This window comes from Oncorhynchus mykiss, chromosome 18 (assembly GCF_057628025.1).
Source record: "Oncorhynchus mykiss isolate SJ-2025 chromosome 18, ASM5762802v1, whole genome shotgun sequence".
NCBI classification, from domain to species: Eukaryota; Metazoa; Chordata; class Actinopteri; order Salmoniformes; family Salmonidae; genus Oncorhynchus; species Oncorhynchus mykiss.
Window position 1 is genome coordinate 31,206,551 of NC_143039.1, and position 27,123 is coordinate 31,233,673.

The following is a 27,123-nucleotide window of genomic DNA, read 5'->3' on the forward strand; positions in this document are numbered from 1 at the left end:
AGAACAGAAATAATATGCAATCAAATTCATTCTATTCATATGCCTTATTACATTACAACAAAATATGATAGCATATTCATTTCATTCAATATATATTTGGAAAAAACACCACTTTAAATGTCATATATCTGTTGATTAAACTATTATTTTGTAAGGTGAAAACAGTGTGTTGTATTCCTATGGCCCCAGCGAATTACCATATAAATACCTCCGTGTACAAACCGCATGGTGACGTCACACTTATCTTGAATCGTGGGTTGGTGCCACAGAAGTCAATTGCAACGTAGCTGGGTAGATTTTGGACAGCCAAGGCAGATACATAAATAATAATATTGACATTCGCCAATGCATGGAATATTGCTTGAATCATTTCTAACGGATGAAGAAGTAATGCAGTCTTAGCGAGACTGTTTGCAAAATGAAGCTGTCGCGGTCGTATGGAAAATGGATTCCTGACGGACGTATACCCTGAGCAGTACATCAGCAACATCTGGCGGCTAAGGAATCTCACTAGCTCGTGCCTCGTAAGTAAGCAGCTGTTGCAGAATTGTAAATACATGATTCCTAACATTTTAACCTTAGGTAGAGTCGGATGATTCACCTTCTCAATATCCATATGCGCCGTGGACATTTTCTCTTGCGTGTTCAAACTTCAAACACGGTGATTTTGTTTTGTTACAATGTATCTATCATGGGGTTATAGCTTCAGTGTATCATCATACCATCATGCATTGACCTCACAGTCCATTTTCATTGAACTGGCTGCACCAATGCCCTGATGTAATGCAGCATCATCTTGCATTAGGAGAGCTGACATACCGTTGACAGTGGCTGTAGTAATTGTATTGCTATTATACACAGGCTTCTAGTTGAAGTGCTGTGCAGTGCTTCTCAGCCTGTCACATTGGTGGAAGTGCATGCATGCATTGCAAATAGGTAGCAAAATGACATGGCAAGCAATTGGGCCTTCCATGCACTGCAGTCCTTGTTTGGGTTTTAGTGCTGGACAGTAACATATTGTCTGTGTAATGTGTACTGGGCATGTCTCCACAGGGCAGAGAGGGTGGAGGATGCCATCCCCGGAGCAGCGGGCAGCGGAGATGGGGGAGGAGGGGGAAGGGTCTCTGCCGACCAGAGAGGGACCGAGCGGGCACAGCCAAGCAGACACCAGCACCAACAACCTACTGGCCTCGGTCAAAGAACAGGTATGAATAGCTCCCTCCTTTGCTCCTCTCGTGCTCTCGCAGTAGGAATGAATCGCATTCCCTCCTGATCTCTCTCTCTCTCTCTCTCTCTCTCTCTCTCTCTCTCTCTCTCTCTCTCTCTCTCCCCATCTCGTTCTAGTTCTGTGAGTCTTTGTCCCTCCCCTTTTCCCTTCTGCTGTTATTTTATGAATTTAGAGATGCTAGAATGTACAAGGAAATAACCTCCATTGATCGAGCAGTGTTTTCTGAGACTGTCGCTCAATCAGAATTGTGGGAAGGCAGAGTGCTTACAGATCCAGGATTTACAGATGTACAGTGTAGGCTGCCTCACTGTCCTGTCCTCCTGAGTGCCAGTACAGAAATGAGTGGTGACTAATGTGACAATATTCCAGACATTTAATCAAACCCGTCACAAAACTGGAAATGAATGCAGTATCTTTTTCATTTTTGTCTCATTCTGAAAACTGGAAGTGTCTTCCTGATGAGATTTTATAGATTTTCTTGTATCTTTTAGTTAAAAACCAAATGGATTCCTTTTTGTTGTTGTTGTTGCGTACACTGTATTGCTGCATGAGTATGGCAGTGCTGTTTTGATGTGTTTTGACACCTAAGGCTTTAGGCTAAGTGTTATTCTAATGGGTTTCTCTCTTGAATTCTGTCAGATTTTGTGAAGAGTCAGCAGAAGTGTGGGGGTCAGCTAACTGCGGTAGTATGATGAGCCGCAGTAATAATCTTTGCAAAATCAGCATTTTCATTCTGAATAGCAATGGGAGTCCATCAGATGCTGTAGCAAACAGTATGCTAAATGAGCGATTAGCCATTCAGAAATTGGCAAACCCAGTAAGACGTTTCAAAAATCAGCGGATGCCATGTTCGTGCCAAAAGTCCCAAGAGAACAAGACGTTCTAGTAAGAATCAAGTCTTGATGATTTTCTTGTTGTTGTCATGGAATGTTTGGTACCAGTATGTAGGATGAACACTGTGCCCCGCTGGTTTAGTTTTCCGGGAATGGTCCATCTCTCATCTCTATCCTAATCTAGATCTGTAGGTGGAGTTAAAGCACCAGGCCAGCCAGGCTGGTTCAATCCAGTTACATCACCCACCCTGCTGCCCTGCCCGTATTTCACTGAGGTCCCTAATGCGCTGCAAACTGTTGAAGTTAGACAGCTGTCAGGGAGTGTGTGTGTATGTGTATTTATGTCCCCCCCCCCCCCTTGTATTTATTGTGCGTGTGATGTGCTTGGTTGAGCCCAGTAATTCTCTGGTGTGAGTGTGTGTGCGTTCTGTGTGTGTGTTGCACTCACGCACTCTGTCTTTGGCTGCGTTTCCTGTGGGTTTGCAGGATTCCAGTGTGTTGCAGAAGTCGTCTGGTTCTCTCTGGTGTGTGTACATCAGACAGGATCTGAGCTTCCGGGGTCAACGCCTCTCACTAGACAGAGACACTTTTGTGTTTGTGACCCTGTGACAATGGGCAGTCAGTCAGTGACGCCTCCAGTTCACCACTCAGCCGGTACAGTACTAGACACAACCTGGCACTGCTTGGCATGGGAGGAGGGATCATTGGCAGGACCGCATCCTGATAAGAACCCATCCTGTTCAAGCTGGTGGCTGGCTGCCACTGTGCCACTGATTGCTTCCATTAGATGATGCTTCGTCATTTAGCGGTTAGTCTCACCTCATGGCCTATAAAGTCTGCCTAGTCTATATACACATTTTTAGACATTTGTAGCCCTGAAGGGTTTTTAATTGACTTCTTATAATAATGCTGACTTGTAACAAACACATTAAGAAACACCCGTCCCTGTTCAGCGTGAAATCTGCCTGATGAATCTGGGTAGCTCTGACCTTAATGCCACAAAGCCTCTTTTGTTGACTTATTCATTTGGACCATAAATATTTTACAGGTCAAACATTAAAATGCTCTAAAATCGACACAGAGTGAGCATGCCAAAGGCTGTGTACCTTGGTTATTGTTATCACAATGGAAGCTGTTGTCAGTGAAAGAAAGTGTCATTCGGCGAGTATGATTCTACCGTTTGTCCCTTCCGTGTTGCCGTAGGAGCTCCAGTTTGAGCGTCTGACCCGGGAGCTGGAGGAGGAGCGTCAGATCGTCGCCAGTCAACTTGAGAGGTGCATGCTGGGAGCTGAGTCGCCTGGCGATGATGATGATGATGCCAGTAGCAGGTACACAAACGCACACACACACACACACACAGAGCTCTGACCCTGTTTCTCAGCATGTCACCTACATTGGAGCTACTGATGATGAGTAGCTACAGTAATGCCTTTATCCAGGCTTACTGAATGCACAACATGCAACACACACACACACACACACACACCTTCACACACAAATACAAACACAGGATTAAATTGTAAACTGTCATGTTGATCTAACGCTCATCTCCTCTCCATGCCTGTCCTGACCCACCTCCTTCCCTCCATTATTTCACCACCTTCTCTTCTTTACAGTGACTCATCAGAGAAGTCCTTTGCTTGGAGATCATCAGGTACATCTTCTCCCATATTAAAATCACGTTGACCCCTATTGAAATCCTATTGTCTAGACACCCATAGGGTTGCCCAATGGAAGTACAAGTACAAGGGCATGTAGCGAGTCCTATCATAAACTGCTTTTGAGGTGAGCTACGTTTATACCACAGGAGGCTGCTGAGGGGAGAACGGCTCATAATAAGGGCTGGAATTGAGCAAATGAAATGGCATCAAACACCTGGAAACCATGGAAACCACGTGTTTAATGTATTTGATACCATTCCACTTATTCTGCTCCAGTCGTTACCACGAGACCGTTCTCCCTAGTCAAGGTGCCACCAACCTCCTGTGATTTTTAAACCGTCTCGATAGCGATCACAGGATACAGGTTGACATGACGCCGTCATGTTTTCCTCAGTAGATGTGTCTGGTACAGGAGAGCACCGGGCTGCTGTAATGGACAGCTCTCACCAGTCACCCTCCCGTCTCCTCCGAGCTGATCAGGGTCACGGGTCACTCTACCTCCCTGAAGTGGAGAGGGCATCCCCGCATGACAGTGAGGGTCTGTTACTTCCTGCATCCTCTTTATCATCTGCCTTCTTCATTTGTTGTTGTTGTTGTTGTTGTTGACAGTTTAGATTTAGCGTGGAGAATATAGAGCGTTTAGGGCTAGATGGGATTATTTATTTATTTTTTAACTCAGGAATAATGACATCAGAAAAAGGGGTGGGGTTGAAAGTCAAAAGGCAGAAATGCTTTGAAACCAAAAAAAAATGAAAATGCTTTGAAGACAAGAGACAGAAAATTCTTTGAAATAAAAAGTAGCTGTGGGATAACATCAAAGTATACCAGGTACTGCGACACAACATGCCGTTAATAACGTAGCAGTGGTTTACTAATGAAATATTAAGACAACATCTACAACTAATGTAACCACGGCTTTAATTTGGCCATAAAATGCACAATAAACAGTATATCATCCTAAGCGGGCGCATTCCGTAAATGGGCACTTATCTTTTACATACCGTGGGATGCTGTATTCATTATGAATGTATCGATTGCATTAATGCTCATTCGCTGTGTAGCCTAGCTCTGAAATAGACCTGAAGACCAACGGCAAACATCATTCTGTCCTCTGCTTCCTTTCCCCCCTCCTCTCTTTCTCCTATACCCCTCCCCTCGCCTCCCTCTCACAGGATCTGTGGCCCTTATGACGTCCTATGCAGACAGTGGCTACCAGGACAGCAGTATGAGTTACTACAGTGTGAGCAGAGAGAACGTGGTTCTGTCAGAGCCCAGACACGTGCTGTCAGGCAGCGGCCCCAGGGGAAGCCCCAGTCACGGCAGGAGCTCCCGGGCAGAGGGACAGGCCTCCGCACAGGTAGCCAATATACACTAACCCACCTCTACTGTGAAGAGACAGACAACCAATTTATACGCCCACGTATTCATATGATAAAACCTTTTAAATGCCCATTTATATAATATCTTAGTTAACCTACACAAACGGTTTACAACTGAAAGTTAAAGATAACCATATGTAAGGACTGAATTGTCTTTCCTGTGTGTCGTGCCTTGTCCATATTGTATGTCTCTCCCACTCCCTGACACCCGGTATCTCTCACCCTGCTTCCTGCATTCCTCCTACCCCAGGTCTCAGCGTCAGGGCGGGTGATGAGGAGGATGGGCTCCCTCTCATCCCGGGGCCAGTCTCCTGTGTGTGGTGTGGGGGGCGCCGTGTCCCCGTCCCGGGTCTCTCTCCGCACCTCCCAGGGCGGCAGCGCCTACGGATCACCCATCCTCACCGAGCCCAAACCCCTCGCCAGCATCTTCCCCGGGACCACCATGCCCCCCTCCTCCCTGCCCGGTCCAGGCACCACCCCCTCCTTCCAGCGCGCCACCTCTCCTTACTCCCCCACCCACCAGAGGAACGGGAATGGCGACTCTCCTCTCCGGACCAGCCCCCTTCCAGGGAGCGCCAGTCATGCCACCTCACCTCAACAGGCGATGGGTAGTGTCTCTGGGCGCCTGGGGTCTACACTGTCTCTGGTGGAGGGGAGGGGGCTATCTGGCTCTCCTCTGAGGTCCTGTATGACGGCTGTGCCCCAGCACTACGGCTCCACACTGCCCCGCCAGGGAGCTCTCCCCTACATACATGACGCCTACGGGCTCTACGAGAGGACCGCCTTGCCTCTGTCACGGCCTGACAGCCTCACTGGTTAGTCATACAGCAGGACTCTGTCTCGAAGCACACATGTTCATGCACACACACACACACACACACTTAAAGCTGGAATCCTTAATTAAAACAATAACAAACAAAGCGGCCAACCCGCCTGTGTTTTGGTAAGAAGCTGAGGGATGGGCCTGGGTAAATTTAACCACTCTCAAATGCAAAGCTATGTATGCAAGGACTGACCATCCATTAACATAATGATAGTAGTTTTAACCCTGTTTTATGGCTATACAGCAGGGATCATCAACTAGATTCAGCTGCGGGAGGAGTTTTTTTTTGAGGGGATGGTCAGGGAGCCGGAACATAATAACAAATCATTTGTAGACTGCAAATTGACCGCAAGAAGACCAAACATATATTTGACCAAAACATCATCATTTTAAACCTTGCTTACATTTTGTATTACGATCACATTTACAGTATCTCCTTTATGTGGGAATTACTTTGGAACAGATTTGAAATAAAAATCCTCTGCAGGCCGCTAGTTGGGGAACCCTGCTATACAGTGTTTATTTCCATTGGAGAATAAAAAGCTTATATTTTGGGTTCTGATGGGGTAGGCCTACAACTATTGAACCCGGTTCATGAGGCATTTATTTAAGTTATATTCTTCAAGAATCAATGGGTATATACAGTATCATTCATTTATAAGTCCAAAAATGGATGTAGCAAGTAAAGAGTCTAGCTTTAAAGGGTCATTTTATGCTGGTTAAAGGGTAGGAAAAATATTCTTGAAAAGGGTCAAACGGAACCAGTCTCTCTTCTTATTTACGTGCGGAGAACTTGCCTTTCTGAATCGATTTAGCTCTGTAGAGATCCATTGGTTTCTGTGTGAAAGGGATTATATTAACTAAATACTAGATCTGTAGTGTGGCGTTTGTCCTTTATCCTGATCCATCATATCACTGAGCCTGCCCTACTGACCCACATAGCCCTGTTTTAGAAATCCCGTGTTCGGTGGTTAACTATAGGGCTCTGGTGTCACGGCCGTTGAAAGAACTGGACCAAGGTGCAGCGTGGTGAGCGTACATGTTCCTTTATTTCATATGACGCCGACAAAAACAATCAACCATCCAAAACGACCGTGAAGCTAAAGGCTATAGTGCCAACAAACAAAGACAACTACCCACCAAGACAGGTGGGAAAAAGGGCTGCCTAAGTATGGTTTCCAATCAGAGACAATGATAGACAGCTGTCCCTGATTGAGAACCATACCCGGCCAAAACAAAGAAATACAAAACATAGAAAAATTAACATAGAATGCCCACCCAAATCACACCCTGACCAAACCAAAATAGAGACATAAATAGCTATCTAAAGTCAGGACTTGACATCTGGGCAAATGTAGTGCACTTTATAGGCAATAGGGTGCCATTTGAGGCGTTGCCAGAGTCGTTCGGAGCACTGCTCTGCTGTGGGGGGTGTTGTTTGGTAAATGACAAAGCAGCATGGATTGGTTTCCATCTATTTTACAGGGCCAAAAGAAAGGAGCCTGTTGGCAAAGTGAATCAAGTGCACCCTGGAGAACCATAAAGCATAGCCTTTTACAGCTCGTAACACTGGGGCAGAGGGATGCAGGGGATTCTTGTTGGCCGTAGGCCTATACTGCACAGTACGTCTCAATAGGTTGAGCTTTCAAAAGAGGTTGCACCATCCAAGATGCACTCTAGCATTAGTGTGGTCACTTCAACCAGCATTGTATTTGGGACATATCATTCGCTAAACCCTAAACCTCACCTAAATCTTCTAATGAATAATGGGGCAATTGAGCACGTTGAGGGGACTAAAATGATTGGTGTAACCCTAGATTGTAAACTGTCATGGTCAAAACATATTGACGCAACGGTAGCTAAGATGGGGAGAGGTCTGTCCGTGATAAAGCGGCGCTTGGTCTTCTCGACATCACAATCAACTACACAAGTCCTACAGGCCATAGTTTCATCACACCTGGACTACTGCCCAGATATATGGTCAAGTGCTGCACAGAAGGACGTAGGCAAATTACAGTTGGCCCAGAACAGAGCAGCACTGCTGGACCTTAAATGCCACCAGGGGTCTCTTCACAGTCCCCAAGTCCAGAACAGACTCTGGGGAAACACACGGTACTAAATAGAACCATGACCACGTGGAACTCGCTTTCACATCAGGTAACCTCACCGCGTTGTGCTGTGAGGTGTTGTTTTATCTGGTTTTACTGCTAGCTTGAGTTACCTGTGAAATTGTTCCGTGTCGTCATGGTTCTATTTGGTACCGTGTGTTTCCCCAGAGTCTGTTCTGGACTTGGGGACTGTGAAGAGACACACACACACACACACACACACACACACACACACACACACACAAGCATACGCACTCTAACACACACACACATTGTAATGTTGTGGTATTGTGTTTTTTTTATAGTAATTTGTAATATTAAAGTAATAATATAATAATGTCTTGTATGTTGTATTGTTTTATTTAATGATGTAGGCTGTTGATGTAACTGTTCTGACCCTGTTCGGACACCAGGAATAGTAGCTGCTGCCTTGGTATTAATTAATTCACCCCCATTTCTCCACCTTCCATCACCCACAACATTGTCCTCAAAGCCCATCTTGACAGCTGACACAGTGTAAATAATGCCGTGACTATTAATGTTCCACTGTTGTGTGTGTTTTCAGGCCTGCACAGCTCCTACGCCACTCACCACAGCCCACTGGACCAGGATATGAGGATGGCCATGTCTCCTGACTGCCACGTCACGCCTGTCTACGACGACAGAGCCTTCCAAAGCCCCCTGTATCACAGCCCCACCCACACCCACCACGGATCACACAGCGCTATCTACAGGACACTCACGGGTACTGCAACACACTAGCAGACGCAACTACACATGGCTAGGACCGTTGGGACCAGAGACTTGCACAGTGTGTAATGACTAGTTTACAATCTACAGTCAACAAGATATTCATATGTGGGCTGTTTTTTCTAAGACACAAAACTCAAAGTGGAGAAGTGTGTGCGCGTGTGTGTGTGTGTGCGTGTGTGTGCGTGTGTGTGTGTGTGTGTGTGCGTGTGTGTGTGTGTGTGTGTGTGTGTGTGTGTGTGTGTGTGTGTGTGTGTGTGGGCGGGCTACGGCCCATCCTGAATATATCTGTGTCTTTGTATTCCCAGGTGCGGAGAACCTTCAGCGGACCCTCCAGAGGACCACAAGCCATTGCAGCACCTTGGCGTACCAAAGAAGCAGCTATGGGCTGAACACCGCAGGGTCATACGCAGACCCCTACAGGGTCTCCCAGCAGGGACAGGGGCCCAATGAGACCTCTTTCTCCAGGCACTCTGGTCTAGTCGACAGGGCTGCCACAAGGTCCCCCTCCATAGACAGTATACAAAAGGATCCTAGGTACAAATACACAACGTACCATCACACACACGTCGAGCCACGTGATGATTACATCCAGACATGTTATTGATGAATTCAAATCAAATGATGTGTCGTAGATGTTGGAAGCGATCGATTGAAAAGTGCTTTTAGACTCACTTTCTCTCCCTCTCCCCTTATCTCTCTCCTACTATCTCTTTCTCTCCCTCTCCCCTTATCTCTCTCCTACTATCTCTTCTCTCCCTCTCCCCTTATCTCTCTCCTACTATCTCTTCTCTCCCTCTCCACCCTCTGCAGGGAGTTTGCATGGCGTGACCCCGATCTCCCTGAGGTGATCCACATGCTGCAGCATCACTTCCCCTCGGTCCAGGCCAACGCTGCAGCCTACCTCCAGCACCTGTGTTACGGAGACAACCGCATCAAAGTGGAGGTACCAGGATGTCCGTCTGTCCCTGTCTGTTCCTAACATCTCAGCTGACGTGTATGATTAAACAGACTATATGGGGATGGGAAGTCCTTCCCTAGAGAGGATTTGAAAGCACAAACGCATAGCCCTTTTCTGCAGTTGAATGACCAAATCGCACTCTAGTGGTGTCATGGGTGGAATGTCATTAATATGTTTCATAATTTAAAATAAATGCTTTTTTTCTTTTCAGAAAATGTCAAACGGTTTTGTTATATTTCAGTCTTCTGTGATGTATATAAAGTGTAATATTGGGATGCAAACTCAAAATGTAATACAGTTCAACTCTATCTGACATGGCACAGTTGATTCTTTATTTTAAGCCCATAAACCATGTCTGTGAGGTGTATGCCTTTGTTTCAAAGTAGATTGGTTAAAGACTACCATGAATCACTCTGTGACCCTGATTTAGCCCACTGCAGTAAAAGGTGAATTAATATAAAGGATAGTCCTAAAAACACAAATATAAACTGGGTGGTTTGAGCCCTGAATGCAGACCACGGGTATGACAGAAAAATGGTTTACTGTTCTAATTACATTGGTAACCAGTTTATAATAGCAATAAGGCACCTCGGGAGTTTGTGGTATATTGCCAATATACCACGGCTAAGGGCTGTATCCAGGCACTCTGCTTTGCGTCGTGCTAGGGAACAGCCTTTAGGCGTGGTAAAATGGCCATATACCACACCCCCTCTGGCCTTATTGCTTTAGTAACTGTGTTATTGACTATACCTTCTTTGTCAGCTCCAGGTGTGTATGACAATGACCCTCTTCTAACAGGTGTGTCACCTGGGAGGTATCCAGCACCTGGTGGACCTGCTGGACCACAAGGCTGTGGAGGTGCAGAAGAGTTCCTGCGGAGCCCTGAGGAACCTGGTTTATGGCAAGGCTACAGACGACAACAAGGTGGCCCTGAGGAACTCTGGTGGCGTTCCCGCTCTGCTCAGACTGCTGAGGAAAACCACCGACAACGAAGTCCGGGAGCTGGTCACTGGTACGTCTCTCTGCCTCACTGTCTGTCTCTGTCTTTTTATTTTGCTGTCTGCCTGTTTTTATGACTGTCTAGACCAGGGGTACTCAACTCTTACCCTACAAAGTCCGGAGCCTGCTGGTTTTCTGTTCTACCTGTTAATTAGTTGTACCCACCTGGTGTCCCAGGTCTAAATCGGTCCCTGATTAGAGGGTACCAATGACAAAAACGTAGTGGAACTGGCTTCGAGGTCCAGAGTTGAGTTTGAGAGGTCTAGATCTAGGTCTGTATGCCTGCTTTCTGATACAGCATTTCTTGCTTGTCTCTGCATTATCAACTGAGGGGTGACTGGATACAACCTTATGGCCACACCTCAGCACGATGTAGTGAGCAGTGTCCTCTGCTCACTACATCCGTGCCTATCCCCGTTTACCACTAGGGGTGCTGTGGAACCTGTCGTCGTGCGACGCGGTCAAGATGACCATCATCAGGGACGCTCTGAGCACCCTGACCAACACTGTGGTCATCCCCCACTCCGGCTGGAGCAGCAGCAACTACCGAGAGGAGACCAAGCTCAAGTTCCACTCCTCTCTCCTGCTGCGCAACACCACCGGCTGCCTCAGGTGAGAAGTGAGGAAGTCATCCCTGTAAGAACAGATGACTGACTGTACATCGCTTTGGATTAAAGTGTCTGCTAAATGGCTTCTCTCGCTCTCTGTCTGTCTGTCTGTGTGTCTGTGTGTGTGTGTGTGTGTGTGTGTGTGTGTGTGTGTGTGTGTGTGTGTGTGTGTGACCCTTAATGTATTGTATAAGTGCATGTATTGTTCACCTTTCTACTGTGTTTTGCTACAGAAATCTGAGTTCAGCAGGAGAGGAGGCCAGGGGTCAGCTGAGGTGTTGCGAGGGGCTGGTGGATTCACTTCTCTATGTCCTCAAGGCCTGCGTTAGTACCTCTGACTTCGACAGCAAGGTGGGCTAACTATAAGAGTAGTACATTTAGGCTAGTCCAAAAACAATGACATGCACCTCATCCGCCTGAACCCCATCTACTTTACCCAGAATTAGACCAGTCCTCTTCACTCAGTATCTGCCCATCGATCTCTGCTATCCCAACTTGAAGTTCCTGATCTTACCCCCTTTGTGTGTGTGTATATTGTGTGCATCACTGAAATGCTTCCCCTTCCTCTCCCAGATTGTGGAGAACTGTGTGTGTACTCTGAGGAACCTGTCCTACCGTCTGGAGATAGAGATGCCCTCGTCTCGCCTGCTGGGGACTCAGGAACTGGATGCCCTGCTGGGCTACGGGTCCCCCAGTAAGGACCTAGACTACCTCTGCTGGGGTAAGAAGAGGAAGAAGAAGAGGGGCTGGCTGGATGATAAGGTGTGTATAGTAGGGGGTTATCCGCTTTCCTTGGCTAAGTCACACTCCGACACCTATGATAAAGGCGCCTGGAAATGTGTTAGAATTAACACAGAACATTAGCTAAGATACACTATGTACACTAAGTATTTGGACACCTGCTCGTCGAACATCTCATTCCAAAATCATGGGCATTAATATGGAGTTGGTCCCCTCCTTACTGCTATAATTGCCTCCACTCTTATGGGAAGGCTTTCCTCTAGATGTTGGAACATTGCTGCGAGAACTTGCTTCCATTCAGCATTAGTGAGGTCGGGCACTGATGTTGGGTGATTAGGCCTGGCTTGCAGTAGGCTTTCCAATTCATCGCAAAGGTGTTCGATGGGGTTGAGGTCAGGGCTCTGTGCAGGTCAGTCAAGTTCTTCCACACTGATCTCGACAAACCATTTCTGTATTGACCTCGCTTCATGTACGGGGGATTTATCATGCTGAAACAGGAAAGGGCCTTCCCCAAGCTGTTCCCACAAAGTTGGAAGTACAGAATCGTCTACAACGTCATTGTATGTTGTAGCGTTAGTTCCAGTGAAGGGAAATCCTAAGGGGCCTAGCCCAAATCATGAAAACAGCCCCAGACCATTATTCCTCCTCCACCAAACAGAGTCCAATGGCGGCGAGCTTTACACCACTCCAGTCGGCTCTTTGCATTGCGCATGTAGAAACCCATTTCATGAAGCTCCAGAGGCAGTTTGGAACTCGGTAGTTGGTGACGACGTTTCTTCCATTCTGTGGGGTGTTTCTCCTCCAAGATTTGATTAGAACTGACTGCCTATATCCCGCTCATGATCTTCATTATGCTTTCAAGTGGGACGGCGTGGGACCCATCCCGGGGTTTGGTAAGCCTCCGCGGGGGGCAGAGATGCTGTGGCACCCGGCCGTGGTGAAGCCCTACCTCAGCCTGCTGGCCGAGAGCTCCAACCCTGCCACCCTGGAGGGCTCCGCCGGATCCCTTCAGAACCTCTCCGCTGGAAACTGGAAGGTGTCCCGCTTTTTCTTTCCTTGTAACCTTTGTCTATGCAGGTTAGTCTCATTAAGATGTCTCATTGAGATCAAATCCATTTCGCAAGAGACCCAACAACCCCCACCTGACGATCGTGTCTGTTATGCGTCGCTTCACACCGTTTATCTGGTGTTATTGAATGGTAATGGTGCTGTAGTAACATAATTGGACTTCCTGGGTAAATGAAGGTTCAATCAAAATACGATAGAAATCATAATGCCCTGTGTGCAGTTTGCGGCCTACATCCGCGCAGCGGTGCGCAAGGAGAAGGGGCTTCCTATCCTGGTGGAGCTGCTGAGGATGGACAACGACAGGGTGGTCTGCTCTGTGGCCACCGCTCTGAGGAACATGGCCCTGGACAGCAGGAACAAGGAGCTTATAGGTCAGACACACACACACACACACACAGAAACTCTCTCTCTTTCTCCCACACACACTTAAGTCCTTCATGCCCCCCTGTCTCCCCTCTCAGGAAAGTATGCGATGCGGGACCTGGTGAACCGTCTCCCCGGAGGAAGCCCCTCCCTGCTGTCTGACGAGACGGTGGCGTCTGTCTGCTGCACGCTCCACGAAGTCACCAGCAGGAACATGGAGAACGCCAAGGCCCTGGCAGACACGGGGGGCATCGAGAAGCTGGTGGACATCAGTAAGGGCAGGGGGAAAGGGTATTCCATGAAGGTGGTGAAGGCTGCTGCTCAGGTCCTCAACACGCTGTGGCAGTACAGGGACCTGCGCACCCTCTACAAACAGGTCAGATCACTGTGTCTTCGCAAGTCAATGGTTTTGGTATAATCGCTTAACCCACCTTGGAAAAACTGAAGTGATCTCTGATAAAATACCTTGATATCCAATGTAAAATATCACTGTCCTGAGAGTTGCAATCATCTCTGTTGTAGGACGGATGGCACCACGGTCATTTCATCACTCCTGTGTCCACTCTGGAGAGAGACAGGTACAGGTCTCAACCAACCCTGCCTACTAGCACCTTACAGATGTCCCCCGTGCCCCGCCAATCAGGTGAGAGCGCTCAACTATCATGTTCAAGCTACTCATCAACACACACCACAATGGATGTTCCCTCCGGGTCTGGTTCCTCTCAAGGTTTGTTCCCTGCCACTATGCTTCCGCTTGCTCTTTGAGGTCTAGACCCGGGTTACTGTCGAGCACTTTCTGACCAGTGGTTTCTAAATATAATGTTGATTAGAGTGATTGAATGAATGGAATGTCTTCTCAGGTGGTAGTGCAACCTCCTCTCCTGCCATGTTAGGAATCAGAAGACACAGCTCTAACTACCAGAGGGCTCAGTCATCTATGCAACTCGATACATATTATGGCGACAACAGTTTACATAGAAACCAGTACACAGGTAAGCCACGATAGTCTCTTTTTTTATTCGCCAGTACATTTTCCGTTGAACATTTGCATATATTTTGTTTCCTACACCGAGTTGAGTTCAACAATGCCTCATGTTTGTATCCTCTTTGTTTTTCACTTTCAGGGTCAGAAAAGCAAACACCATATTTTATCGGGTCCTATTCCTCACCATCAAGAGAGGACTATCCTAGGTCCCAGGTAAGACAAAGAAATGTTGTGGTTCTGTTGTCTTAAAGGGCCAATGCAGCCGTTTTTATCTCAATATCAAATCATTTCTGCGTAACAATCAAGTATCTTACTGTGATTTGTTTTCAATTAAATGTGTCAAAAATCAGCAACAATAGCTTCTTAGCAAGAATTTAGGCTAGGCCTGTCTGAGAGTGGTCTGAGTGGGGAAAATAGGCTATTTTTGGCAGGGAGGTTGAATTGGAACCCTCTTTCTTATTGGTCTATTAACTAATTTACCACCTGGTGAGATACCGGGCACTCCAAAACTCCATCCCACCCAAACGGGCTGAAACTTTGTTCATTTCAAACAGCTCTTAGACTTAAAGGGCATTATCATAATTTCAATTTCACAGTATTATTACAAACTCATTATGTGGAAATGTATATTAAGCACAGGAACATCTCAATTCTGACTGCACTGGGCTTTTAAATTCTCTTTCAGTTACCTAAAATAAGATTACACAACCCTGTTGTCCTTTATTGGGGGTAGTGGTGACCACTGAGTCCGCATAGAGCCGTTCTTGTGTTCAAGGGATTAAATGGATCTTAAAAGTCAGGTCTTTCATTGTGTTCGGTGGTGTAGTGGAAAAATGCATTGAAAGTATAGGATTACGGACTGCGATCAGAGATGGTCACTGGTTGTGTGTAAAAGGCCCTCCGCTCTCATGTAGGACCCATGTTTGTTGTCTTGAAGGGACTGAGTTTGTCTTAAGAATTTGTCTTTTGTTTTACGAGCAGGAAGATGTCTTCTACTCCGACGAGCCGGATAGGAATACTTACAACAACTACAGAATGTACCTGTCATCGCCGCAAGGTTACGGGGAGGAGGAGCCTGGGCCTTACCAGGACGAGCCAGAGAACCTGACCTCCACAGAGCGATACAACACCTCCCAATCTAACAGACTGAAATCCAATACCAACACCACTAACTACGTGGACTTCTACTCCACCACGAGGAGGCCTTCTCAGAAGGCTAACCAGTACACTGGATCCCCTGACTCCTGGGTGTAGGGGTGGAGAAACCATGTAGAAACCATGGACCGACTCATCAGTCTGTTTGTGTGTGTGTGTGTGTGAGATAGAAAGAGAAATGTGAGAGACAGAAAGTGTGTGTGTGTGTGTGTGTTGTGTGATATTTTAGTGGGAAAGAGCTTGTTGTTTTCTGGAGTGGTGTAATGTCAGCCAAAGAACGTGTTCTATTACAGGATAGTTTGTTCTAGTTTTTCTCAGCAGTAGGGAAGGTCCATTCGCTTTATGATGAGGTTGGTTGGATACGAACCAATCATCCGCTTGGTTGGAAATGTGGAGAATGGAGAGCGTGCTGAAGAAGTGTTGCGTAAAAAATATACATTAAAGGGATAGTTTACTCAAAATAGAAATTAACATGATGTTCAATATATGTTAGCTGTAGTTGATCAACTAAGACAGTTATGGATATAGTAAAGGCAGCAAATATTTCAAAACTAGCTTGGTGAATCGACTACAGCCAAAAGGAAAATAATGTGAATTTGTATTTTGAGTAAAATAAATTATTTCCATGTTGGCCAAATATATATCATGAAGTCATATCTGTGAAATGTCAAATAGTATTTGTACAGAGAGAAAAAAATGGTTACGCTGTGTTGTTACATAACATTACTGTATTCAATGTGTAGACTGTGTATGTATGATGTGGTGTCTAGTGAATTTTTTATGATTTATTTAAGTGTGTGAATTTCCCCCCCAAAACGCCCTGTTGTATGTTTTCCAACACTGGCGAAGATGTGCCATGTGTCCAATGGAAATGTATGAAGAATAAAAAAGAGCGTATCATAAACACTAAAAAAAGATTCAAGAGTTGTGAAAATGAGGCTTTGTTAAATAAATCAGCTGTGGAATGGAACTGCAGGTGTTGGTGGATTTTATTTATTTATTTTTGTCATCCAAACGTTCTTCACTTCGAGGACTCGCGCACCCAGCTCCCAGAAAGCGCACGACAGAGAGAACCTTTCATCAGCAACTCCAACTTCGAGGATGGATCACATCTCGACTCGTGCAATGAACATTCCTATAGCTATGGAGGGAAATGCGTTGTTTTGAAGAATCCTCGACGAACTTAACTTGACTCTTCTTTTTTTAATAACAGGTATATTTTGCTTGTACTGTTAAATGTGAGGTTGTCGGCTGTTTTGTGTGCCAACTTCTAGATGCGTGAAGTATCAGGGGCATGACAAACCGTTACATTGTTTAACGTTACAGTTTACATAATCGTTAATGTGCCGCGTCAAAGTTGTTGCATTTTTTTTTTTTTACTGTGTCGTGTGTGAATTCATTCGTAAGTAATAACGTTAGATTAAATAAACGGATTTCAGCATGTGCCTCGCATTTGTTTTCAAGTCTAATTTTCTGCTATTCACCTTTGCTAATCTGGAATCCATTTCACAGTGAGCCGCATCCGTTCATTTGTACTCCACATTTTCCTTTTTGTCAGGTTTCATTCCAGACCACTGTGCCTGGATTCGTTAGGGCTCATCATAATCCATATCTTCCCATGACTAGTGATGCCTAATTTAGGAGTATATGGCCATGTTACTACACTAGCACTTTTTGCAGAGGGAATAATATATTTGTATTGACTATCTTTCACAGAACTCCCTGTAATCAGTTGAACATGTTCAAAGCAGTATTTGGGAGGAATAGGAAAGAAGAGAAGAGGAGCAGGAGGGATCCAGGTAGGAAAGAGAACAAACAACACCATCAACAACACTGCAGCCATTATAGTTTGTGACAGGTTGCTAAACACCTTTTCACTGACTATAATAGTGTCACATGATTTTGTTGATAAAAGGGTGGGTTGACATTTTTACCGATAGGGTACTGATGAATTTCTGGAGCCGTGGGGATGATTCTGGAATCTGGGTACTATCTCTGTTGTATCAGTCTCGGGGCAGAGATCGTTTCTGGCGAAGTGAAACCAATCCTTGACATTAGTAGCACTCGCCCTAATTGAAGACGGTAGCTACTTGGCTGCTCCGAATTTCCTGTCCCCGGGTGTTTGAGTACAGAGCCATTTCAATTAGCCTAATTAAGGAGTGAATGCTTCCTCCCACTGCTGTAAGTTCCTCTCAGACCTAAAGTGTGTCACGAGAAGTTGGAGTGGGTTAAACAAACAGCCCTGACCCACAAAAAGAAGATACTGAAATGATCAATAACTTTTTGGGTCATGAGGGGTTACTATACAAAATTAGTAAGAACACCTGCTCTTTTCATGACACAGACTGACCAGGTGCATCCAGGTGGAAGTTATGTACCATTATTGATGTCACTTGTTAAATCCACTTCAATCAGTGTAGATGAAAGGGAGGAGACAGGTTAAAGAAGGATTTTTAAGCCTTGAGACAATTGAGACATGGATTGTGTGTGTGTGTGCCGTTCAAAAGGGGCAAGACAACATATTTAAATGGCTTTTGAACAGGGTATGCTAGTAGATGCCAGGTGCAACGTTTTGTGTCAAGAACTGCAACGCAGCTGGGGGTTTTCACGCTCAACAGTTTCCCGTGTGTGTCAAGAATGGTCCACTACCCAAAGGACATCGAGCCAACTTGACACAAACTGTGGGAAGCATAGGAGTCAAAATGGGCCAGCATCCCTGTGGAATGCTTTCAACACCTTGCAGAGTCCATGCCCTGATGAATTGAGGCTGTTCTGGGGGAAGGGGGGGGGTATAACTACAGTATATAGCTTTTTCTTACCAGTTCTAAATAATTTTAGTCAACCCTCTTTATTTTGGTAGGCTATAATCTATTATTCAGATTGATGCTGGGCCTCGTGTGCTTCCGCTGTGGGGTTGTGTTTCTTTCCAGTAGTTATGTAGCTACTAGTTAGTTCCATTCTGTGAGGTAACAACAAGGGTGTTGTCAGTTTCTCATAATGTGAGTGTTCACCCCTAGAGAAGTCTGGGGGAAATCAGAAGGCACTCTAGATGTATGGGTACAAAGTCAGCATATTGCACATGAAATATTTAATGCATCTAATGTTGACGAGCTACAGAACTCGGAGAACTGTGTCAGTCTCATCTACCATCTACCATGAAATCTACCATTAATGCCTCTAGGTCCTTAGATTTCGTCCAAAAAGGTGGACTGCCATGCTAGTAATGGCATGTACATTTTACATCATTTTCGTTGTTGGACATAAAAGGCTGTAAAATCACCAGGAAATCATCTCAAAGTGTTTTAATGTAGGAAATCTGTTCCCAAGTATTCCCACACATAAATAGAGACATATGCGATGCAATATAATCAAGGTTTGAAATGATTATTTTTTGTGTCTAATACTACAGTATATCTGTTTGCGATTATTGCGGTCAATTTTCAGTGTACAAATGATTTATAACTATGTTCCGGCCGCCCGACCATCCGCTCAAGGAAGAATTGGCCCAGGGCTGAATGTAATTGGCGACCCCTGGTCTCAGCAAGCCTATGGGTATACGTCGTGTGACGCTGACTGTGATTGGATGAAAAGCCTCGAGAGAGAAAGTTGTTCCCTGACTACACGATGAGCAGCATATGTTTCCCATAAGGCTGTGGCCTGGAGGCTCGCTCAGAGGCATCAGAGAAGGAGAATGGAAACTTTGCAGCACGATTAGGGGCCCTGAATTTATTACTAATTATAATCAAGTTATAGCAACTCCCTACCTAGTTAATGTTGGTTTTTGTCCAAAACCTGTACGTTCTGCTTTTTAAGGCTGTGTGTATCCTTGCAGATTGTCGTTCAAATACATTATATAATGTAGATTACCATCTGTCTCCTTGTCTTCCACAGGAATGAGGTCACTGTATAAACCATGCTAAATTTCAATGGGCTGCTTTAATGTAATTTTTTTTGTAGCATTACATACATTACATACTACTCCAGCCCCAGTTAGTGCTGTGTTATTATTGCACTCTATGCATCAGTTAGTAGCCACGAACTGCAATGCACACGCACATCATTAACATCATTGCAACTGGGCAGTGATTACATTTAGCATAGATAGGAGACAAAAGCAGAACACACTTTCCTCAAAGACCTGAGTTGCCAGTAGGCAGTCCGCTCTTCAAAGGTCCACTACTAGACTTCAAGAATAGATCCGGTCTCTTAATGCAAGGGGATGTCGTCCACTTATTATTGCTTCAAAACATGTATTTGACGGTCCTGTTTAAAGGGATAACCCACCCCTAGAAATAAAAATCATACAACTCCTGTCAATTTGGTGAACGCCTATGTTCTATCAGTAAGTAACAACAAAAAAAAAAATCCCCCATGATTTATCTTCTAAGTGGTCCATCTGTGAAATCAGGAATTCGTGTCGGAACGAGTCAGAGCTACATGGTTCTCCTCACACACACTATCACATTTAATAACACTTTTTTTGTGCTCAATCTAAACAGAGTACCAAATGATTCAACTCAGTTTCTCTTTCAAGTAGCATCCCACAATGCGCCCTGTCTGTGGGAAAGGTGGGAAAGGGCCAGTGTTGCCATAGCAACATCCTCTGCACTCACTCTAGTCAGAGATGAACTTCAGGTTGAACTCAGTGAGATAGACTCCTAAATTGCTAGTGCAGTTGGTTTAGGCAATTTTACAGATAGCTAGCTACTTCACATGCTGATATTGACTTTGGTATTATTGTGTGTAGATACGTTTGCTACTTAGCTAAATAGCCAGCCAGCCCAGATAGCATTGCATTGTGGGTTTTGTAGTCGACTTGAGCTGCAACAGATTTCCACTACGATTTTCACATGTTGCTACCAACCTTGTTGTAATGACAAAATTAAACATTTGTTCACAAAAAAATATTGTTTTCACATATTAGTGTTATTTAACACTGTTAATCATAAGAATTAGTGGTTTGGGGTGGATTATCCCTTTACGTTTCCAAACCTTTTGATAGGCCCTGTTATTGATTACAGTTTAATTTGTTCTCTCTCTCTCTCTCTTCTCTTTTCTGACCCCTTTTAATCTCTCTCACCTTTCCCACTATATCTCCCTCTCCTCTCGCTAGCGGTAGTCACTGATTACCACAGCCACAGTATCCAACGAAGGGGTGCTGGTGCTTGGGTGACCCACTACCAGGAACCTAGCCATGCCCACCACCCCCAGCCCTCAAGGGGCAGGCCTAGGGGGAAACTGGCTAAGGGGGAGTCCATCTCCCTGCCTTCCTCGCCCCTGGTCCATCGCCAGTCCTACATAATGCCCTCACATATGGGCATCAAGTCCCCAGGTACTGTAACAGCCATTCACCAGGATTTTGTTATTCTAATGAACACACATATACAGTTGAAATCTGAAGTTTACATCCAACTTATCCAAATACATTTAAACTCAGTTTTTCACAATTCCTGACATTTAATCCTAGTAAAAATTCCCTGTCATAGGTCAGTTAGGATCACCACTTTATTTTAAGAATGTGAAATGTCAGAATAACAGTAGAGAGAATAATTTATTTCAGCTTTTATTTCTTTCATCACATTCCCAGTGGGTTAGAAGTTTACATACACTCAATTAGTATTTGGTAGCTTTGCCTTTAAATTGTTTAACGTCAAACGTTTCGGGTAGCCTTCCACAACCTTCCCACAATAAGTTGGGTGAATGTTGGCCCATTCCTCCTGACAGAGCTGGTGTAACTGAGTCATGTATGTAGGCCTCCTTGCTCGCACACGCTTTTTCAGTTCTGCCCACACATTTTTTATGGGTTTCAGATCAGGGCTTTGTGATGGCCACTCCTCCAATACCTTGACTTTGTTGTCCTTAAGCCATTTTGCCACAACTTTGGAAGTATGCTTGGGGTCATTGTCCATTTGGAAGACCCATTTATGACCACGCTTTAACTTGATGTCTTGAGATGTTGCTTCAATATATCCACATCATTTTTCTGCCTCATGATGCCATCTATTTTGTGAAGTGCACCAGTCCCTCCTGCAGCAAAGCACTCCCACAACATGATGCTGCCACCCCCGTGCTTCATGGTTGGGATGGGGTTCTTCGGCTTGCAAGCCTCCCCCTTTTTCCTCCAAACATAACAATGGTCATTATGGCCAAACAGTTCTATTTTTGTTTCATCAGACCAGAGGACATTTCTCCAAAAAGTATGATCTTTGTCCCCATGTGCAGTTGCAAACCGTAGGCTGGCTTTTTTTTATGGCGGTTTTGGAGCAGTGGCTTCTTCCTTGCTGAGCGGCCTTTCAGGTTATGTCGATATAGGACTCATTTTATGTGGATATAGATACTTCTGTACCTGTTTCCTCCAGCATCTTCACAAGGTCCTTTTCTGTTGTTCTGCGATTGATTTGCACTTTTCGCACCAAAGTACGTTCGTTCATCTCTAGGAGACAGAACGCGTCTCCTTCCTAAGCGGTATGACTGCTGCGTGGTCCCATGGTGTTTATACTTGCGCACTATTGTTTGTACAGATGAACGTGGTACCTTCAGGCGTATGGAAATTGCTCCCATTTTTTTCTGATGTCTTGGCTGATTTCTTTTGATTTTCCCATGATGTCAAGCAAAGAGGCACTGAGTTTGAAGGTAGGCCTTCATACATCCACAGGTACACCTCCAATTGACTCAAATGATGTCAATTCGCCTATCAGAAGCTCCTAAAGCCATTACATCATTTTCTGGAATTTTCCAAGCTGTTTAAAGGCACAGTCAACTTAGTGTATGTAAACTTCTGACCCTCTGGAATTGTGATTCTGTGAAATAACCTGTCTGTAAACAATTGTTGGAAAATTTACTTGTGTCATGCACAAAGAAGATGTCCTAACCCACTTGCCAAAACTATAGTTTGTTATCAAGAAATTTGTGGAGTGGTCGATAAACGAGTTTTAATGAATCCAACCTAAGTGTATGTAAACTTACGACATCAACTGTACACACACACACACACACATACATACACATACACATACACATACATACACACACACACAGAGGGAAGGGCACATCTATAGATCATCTGTAAAAACGAATATACTTTCATCATTTTCTTTTTTGCAGGTCATCTTGTTCTCGTTGCTATGTTCGTTGCTAGCCTAGCGACGAGTCCCGCTCGTAGCATATTGATCACGTGCTGTTCTGTAGCTCCCACTGTTCTGACAGGCTCTTGTGTGCTCTTTGTGGAGATTAGGTTATGATGGCTCTGCCTGGTTTTTAAGCCCAGTGGGTTTATAGCACAGCCAGTACATGCCTAATGATTGATTAAAGGCTATTCACACAGCTAGCACTTTATTTCCCCTGGGAGAAATAGTAGATTATGCTCAAATCCCATTGTCAAATGTACATGCTGTCCAGGATACCATACATCAATAACAACAACTCACTGTATCTCCAAGGACTGAATGCTGGGGAAGTTTAGAAAGCAAATAGTATGTCATTAGCTTTTTGATTATTTCCACTATGCCTTGATTTCTACAGTTCAACCTCTTACACACTGACCCAGTGCCCAGCCCCCCACTGCTCAGCTTTGGAAAGGAACTGTAAACCTTTTTAGGAAGATTATGTTTAGATGTCTTCTGCGTTTGTGTCTTCGGCTTTCTAGCCGGTTAACACTAGGTGGCAGTGCGGTGTGCATCAAGCTGAAGCTTCGAGTTTCCTGTTGTGGTGTGGACCTTTACCTCAACACACACAGACACACACACACACACAGACACACACACAGACACTCATGTTGGCGATTTGAGCTGTTATCATCACAGGGATTAGTTTATACTGTACTGCATGTATCCGAGCTCATGCTGGCTTCTCCCAACTGGTGGGAGAAATTCAAATTCCTGACTGCAAATCCCATCTGGAAGAGTTGAATTTCTCTATCTCTCTCTCTCGCTCTCTGTCTCTCTCTCTCTTCCCTTTCTCGTTACCCCCATCTCACTCTCTCTCTCTGTTGCTCTGACTGAAGGTCCGTACAGGAAGCTGGAGTATGTGGAGAGTCCTTCTTTTCCTGGAGATGCGTTCGTCTTCGCTCTGAACAATAGCAAGACTTCCCAGAGAGGTGAGTGTGTGCGTGTCTGCACGGAGAGTTGTGGATGAGAGACAAAGGGAGGGGAGAGAGAATGACATGCGGTACAGTACATTTGGAAAAGGAGGAAGAGGTACAGAGGATAGAGAGAAGAGAACAAATCTTCCATAGTTTTGTTTAAATGTTAGTTGATTTAGCGCCTGCTGTTATTTTTTCAACTGCACATGTACAGTTTGTGCAAGCGTATTTGTGCACGTGGATGCATGTGTCCATGCGCATGTGTTTAATTGACCTGCCAAACCTAAGTGGTGCTGAGGGTAACAGTGTAAATGCCAGCCATCTCCTGCACAGCTGTCTATGTGGAGAGGCTGGGGGCTAGTCCTGAGGCGAAGCAGCCTGTCTCCAGCATCTTCCTGCCCTCTGGTTGCCAAGCTCCGCTCTTCTCCCTCTGCTTCTCGTAACCAGCGGCGACAGCGTGCTGGTGTGTTTACTGTGTGTTTCAATCATTCCGAACCCCCTTCCTGGAATTTATCGCGCAGAGGTCAGCGTTCGATTGATGGAGCTTTCAATAGTGTCTGGTTGTTTTAGTTATGTGGTGTTGTTCCTAATAGTGCCATAGAGAGCTGAACGCAGAGATCCGACCTCAGGTGGGAAATCAGTTGGGCACTTAGGCAATGGATGGAGACATTGGCTGATAGAGAGAGGGGATGCTCTCTCTCTCTCTCTCTCTCTCTCTCTCTCTCTCTCTCTCTCTCTCTCTCTCTCTCTCTCTCTCTCTCTCTCTCTCGTTTAGTTTTAGCCACAGTTGTGTGATTTGAGAGTAGCTTTTTAAAACAGTAACCACCATTTCCCACTGTAAAGTAAATCTAGATCATTATAATATACATTCACTAACCATTTCCTTCAAATTGTTGTGTTCATTTGCAATACTTTTCAATGTGATGTTTTCCATATTTGCTTTTCCTTGTGCTTAGCTCGTTATGAATTTTAATCAACCCTGAATGGTGCCGAGGTATAATTTTAACAGCGTATAAGATTATTAGGTTTGCCTTTCAAAACCAACTCAGCAGACTCAAACAAATGAATTGATTAGAAATGAATAGCTGTAAAATACATTTGAGTGTATTCAGTGTAGGGTTCAGTAATGACTCTGACTTTGGTAATGACTGACAGGCCACATCATTATTCTCTTTTGCACAAAAAAAAAACAAGAATACTATAATTTCTCCCCCCGAATTTGAAGGGGTTGTTTCCTTGAGACAGAGGGTGCGGAGTCAGATCTCTGCTTTGACCCGAGTGCCTTTCCACTGGGCAGAAACGGTTTGAATCAACGTTGTTTTCACCAGTGGAGGCTGCTGAGGGGAGGATGGCTCATACCAATGGCTGGGATGGAGTCAATGGAATGGTGTCACATGCAAACCACGTTTGATACCATTCCATTGACTCCATTTCAGCCATTATTAGTAGCCGTCCTCCCCTCAGCAGCCTCCACTGGTTTCCACATCATTTTATCCCCCCAAAAAATGTCATGTGAGGACATTGAATCAACGTGGGGAAATGATTGGATTTCCAAAAAGTCAGCAACGTGAGGGAATTTCATCTTTTTTCCCGCCCAACTTTGAACCTTAATCTGATGTCTTTGTGACTTTTTGTTGTTGTTGATTTCACGCTAGTTGACAACTCAAGCAAATGCAATTCAAAAATAGACGTTGAACTGGCGCATGTGCACAGTGGGTTGAAGTGTGCTAAGATTTGATTGAACAACCTTCTGCCAGAAAGAACCAAGCGTGCTCCAGCTCCCAGTCTATTACACAACCCAGTGTGGACCAAAAGACTTCAGATGTGTGTTTTTCACAGAAAGAGAACGCGTATCCGAGTGATAATGTGGAAGGGAGAGCTACTAATGTGACAGCTGCTGTGACTACGGTTGGTTTACTACTTCACTTCCATTAAGCTGGATAATGGAGGGTGACATTACAGGATTCATTTAGTTCAGGTGATACCCCTGTTTTGATTTCCATCCGAGATGGCACCCGACTACCCTGGCATTGACGGTCTCTTTTTCTTTCCCATTTGTAATGTACACCGTTGAATCAGGAGCTCCAGCCAGACAGTCAGATCTCTTGCAGACAGTCCAGCCCCGTGTGCCACCAAGCGTCTGTTTGTCCTTCTGTCTCTCTCACTGTCTGTGATTAACAGCTCTGCGTGTGATCTCTGCTGTGTAGGAAAGGTGCTGGTGCCTGCCTTTCGTCTAACCAGGCAGCTCGTTTCATCACCGCCCCTTGTCTGAGAGATGGAGGAAGTTGTGACTTTAGGCGGAGAAGAGAGGAGGGATATGCAATAGTGAGGTGGTGGTGGCTGTTTCCTCTTATTTGCTTACTGTGTATTGCATCATCTCTACGGTTCATTGGAGAGAGCAATGGATTATGTGGAGGCGGGGAGAGGATATCGACAGTGAGATTGAAAGAATGGGGCGATTCTGAGGGCTTGGGGGGGGGAGAGGGATGGAGAGGGATGGAGAGGGGGGGGAGAGGGATGGAGAGGGGGGGAGAGGGGGGAGAGGGATGGAGAGGGGGGGAGAGGGATGGAGAGGGATGGAGAGGGCTTGGGGGGGAGAGGGATGGAGAGGGATGGAGGGGGGAGGGATGGAGAGGGATGGAGACGGGGGGAGAGGGATGGAGAGGGATGGAGAGGGGGGGAGAGGGATGGAGAGGGGGGAGAGGGATGGAGAGGGGGGGAGAGGGGGGGAAAGGGATGGAGAGGGATGGAGAGGGGTGGAGAGGGATGGAGAGGGATGGAGAGGGGGGAGAGGGATGGAGAGGGATGGAGAGGGGGGAGGGGGTGGAGAGGGGGAATTGATGGAGGAATACACTTAGAAAAAAGGTGCATTCTAGAACCTAAAACGGTTCTTCGGCTGTCCCCACAGGAGAACCCTTTCTGGTTCCAGGTAAAACCCTTTCCCACAGAGGGTTCTACATGGAACCCAAACGAGTTCTAGCTGAATCCAAAAAGGGTTCTACCTGGAACCAAAAAGGGTTCACCTTTTGGAACTCGTTTTCCCCAGAGGGATTGAGGGGAGAGATGAATGAGAAGGTGTCTAACCCAAGAAGGGTTGAGAGTAACTAACGCCCAACAAGCTGTGTCTCGGCTCTCCCACATTCCTTCCCTTCTTCCTCATCTCTCTCAATAGTATCTCTGTTTCCTAGACATCCTCATATTTTCCAACTCACTGTTGTATGTAAACAGGATATAGAGGTGTCGAATTGAACACCCTCTCCCCATCCACCTCTGCATCTGTACAGTGGCGAGCTGGAGGTGAAAGGTCATGGCATCAGGACCTTCTCAGTGATGTATCAACGCACCATATTGCTCATCTCAGCCCAATCTGTCCGGACAGGG

At 45.5% G+C, this 27,123-nt stretch overlaps 2 protein-coding genes across 8 annotated transcripts in view; both read left to right on the plus strand.

Moving 5' to 3' along the window:
* Nucleotides 1-195: 195 nt before the first annotated feature.
* LOC110495855 (plakophilin-4) lies at nucleotides 196-16,632 on the plus strand. 7 transcript variants are annotated; one of them, XM_021571331.3, is made up of 21 exons: nucleotides 196-524; nucleotides 1,054-1,205; nucleotides 3,265-3,389; nucleotides 3,678-3,715; nucleotides 4,117-4,260; nucleotides 4,895-5,079; nucleotides 5,352-5,916; nucleotides 8,598-8,777; nucleotides 9,091-9,319; nucleotides 9,596-9,728; nucleotides 10,542-10,755; nucleotides 11,171-11,354; nucleotides 11,584-11,701; nucleotides 11,924-12,112; nucleotides 12,954-13,127; nucleotides 13,380-13,530; nucleotides 13,621-13,898; nucleotides 14,045-14,165; nucleotides 14,383-14,514; nucleotides 14,647-14,720; nucleotides 15,489-16,632. In XM_021571331.3, the coding sequence occupies exons 2-21, from the start codon at nucleotides 1,071-1,073 to the stop codon at nucleotides 15,759-15,761; spliced, it is 3,642 nt and encodes a 1,213-aa protein (XP_021427006.2). In that variant the 5' UTR covers nucleotides 196-524; nucleotides 1,054-1,070; the 3' UTR covers nucleotides 15,762-16,632. The 7 variants fall into 7 exon arrangements, with proteins under 7 accessions (XP_021427006.2, XP_021427005.2, XP_021427007.2 ...); XM_021571330.3 differs by having other exon boundaries at nucleotides 213-524; nucleotides 15,486-16,632; XM_021571332.3 differs by having other exon boundaries at nucleotides 213-524; nucleotides 4,120-4,260; nucleotides 15,486-16,632.
* A 58-nt stretch (nucleotides 16,633-16,690) lies between these two features.
* Nucleotides 16,691-27,123, plus strand: part of LOC110495854 (protein TANC1) — a 67,322-nt gene continuing 56,889 nt past the window's right edge. Inside the window, exons 1-4 of the mRNA XM_090208116.1 lie at nucleotides 16,691-16,875; nucleotides 17,379-17,461; nucleotides 20,776-20,994; nucleotides 23,665-23,757. Of these exons, the coding sequence (XP_090064242.1) occupies nucleotides 17,401-17,461; nucleotides 20,776-20,994; nucleotides 23,665-23,757 (373 nt within the window). The 5' untranslated portion in view covers nucleotides 16,691-16,875; nucleotides 17,379-17,400. The remainder of the gene's footprint in view (nucleotides 16,876-17,378; nucleotides 17,462-20,775; nucleotides 20,995-23,664; nucleotides 23,758-27,123) is intronic.

Bases quoted from the DNA above. Each gene is read 5' to 3' on its own strand.
- LOC110495855 (XM_090208119.1), top strand. From the start codon at position 438: ATGGAAAATGGATTCCTGACGGACGTATACCCTGAGCAGTACATCAGC. The intron at 525-1,058 runs GTAAGTAAGCAG...TCCACAGGGCAG, and splicing joins ATCTCACTAGCTCGTGCCTC to AGAGGGTGGAGGATGCCATC. The intron at 3,390-3,677 runs GTACACAAACGC...TCTTCTTTACAG, and splicing joins GATGATGATGCCAGTAGCAG to TGACTCATCAGAGAAGTCCT.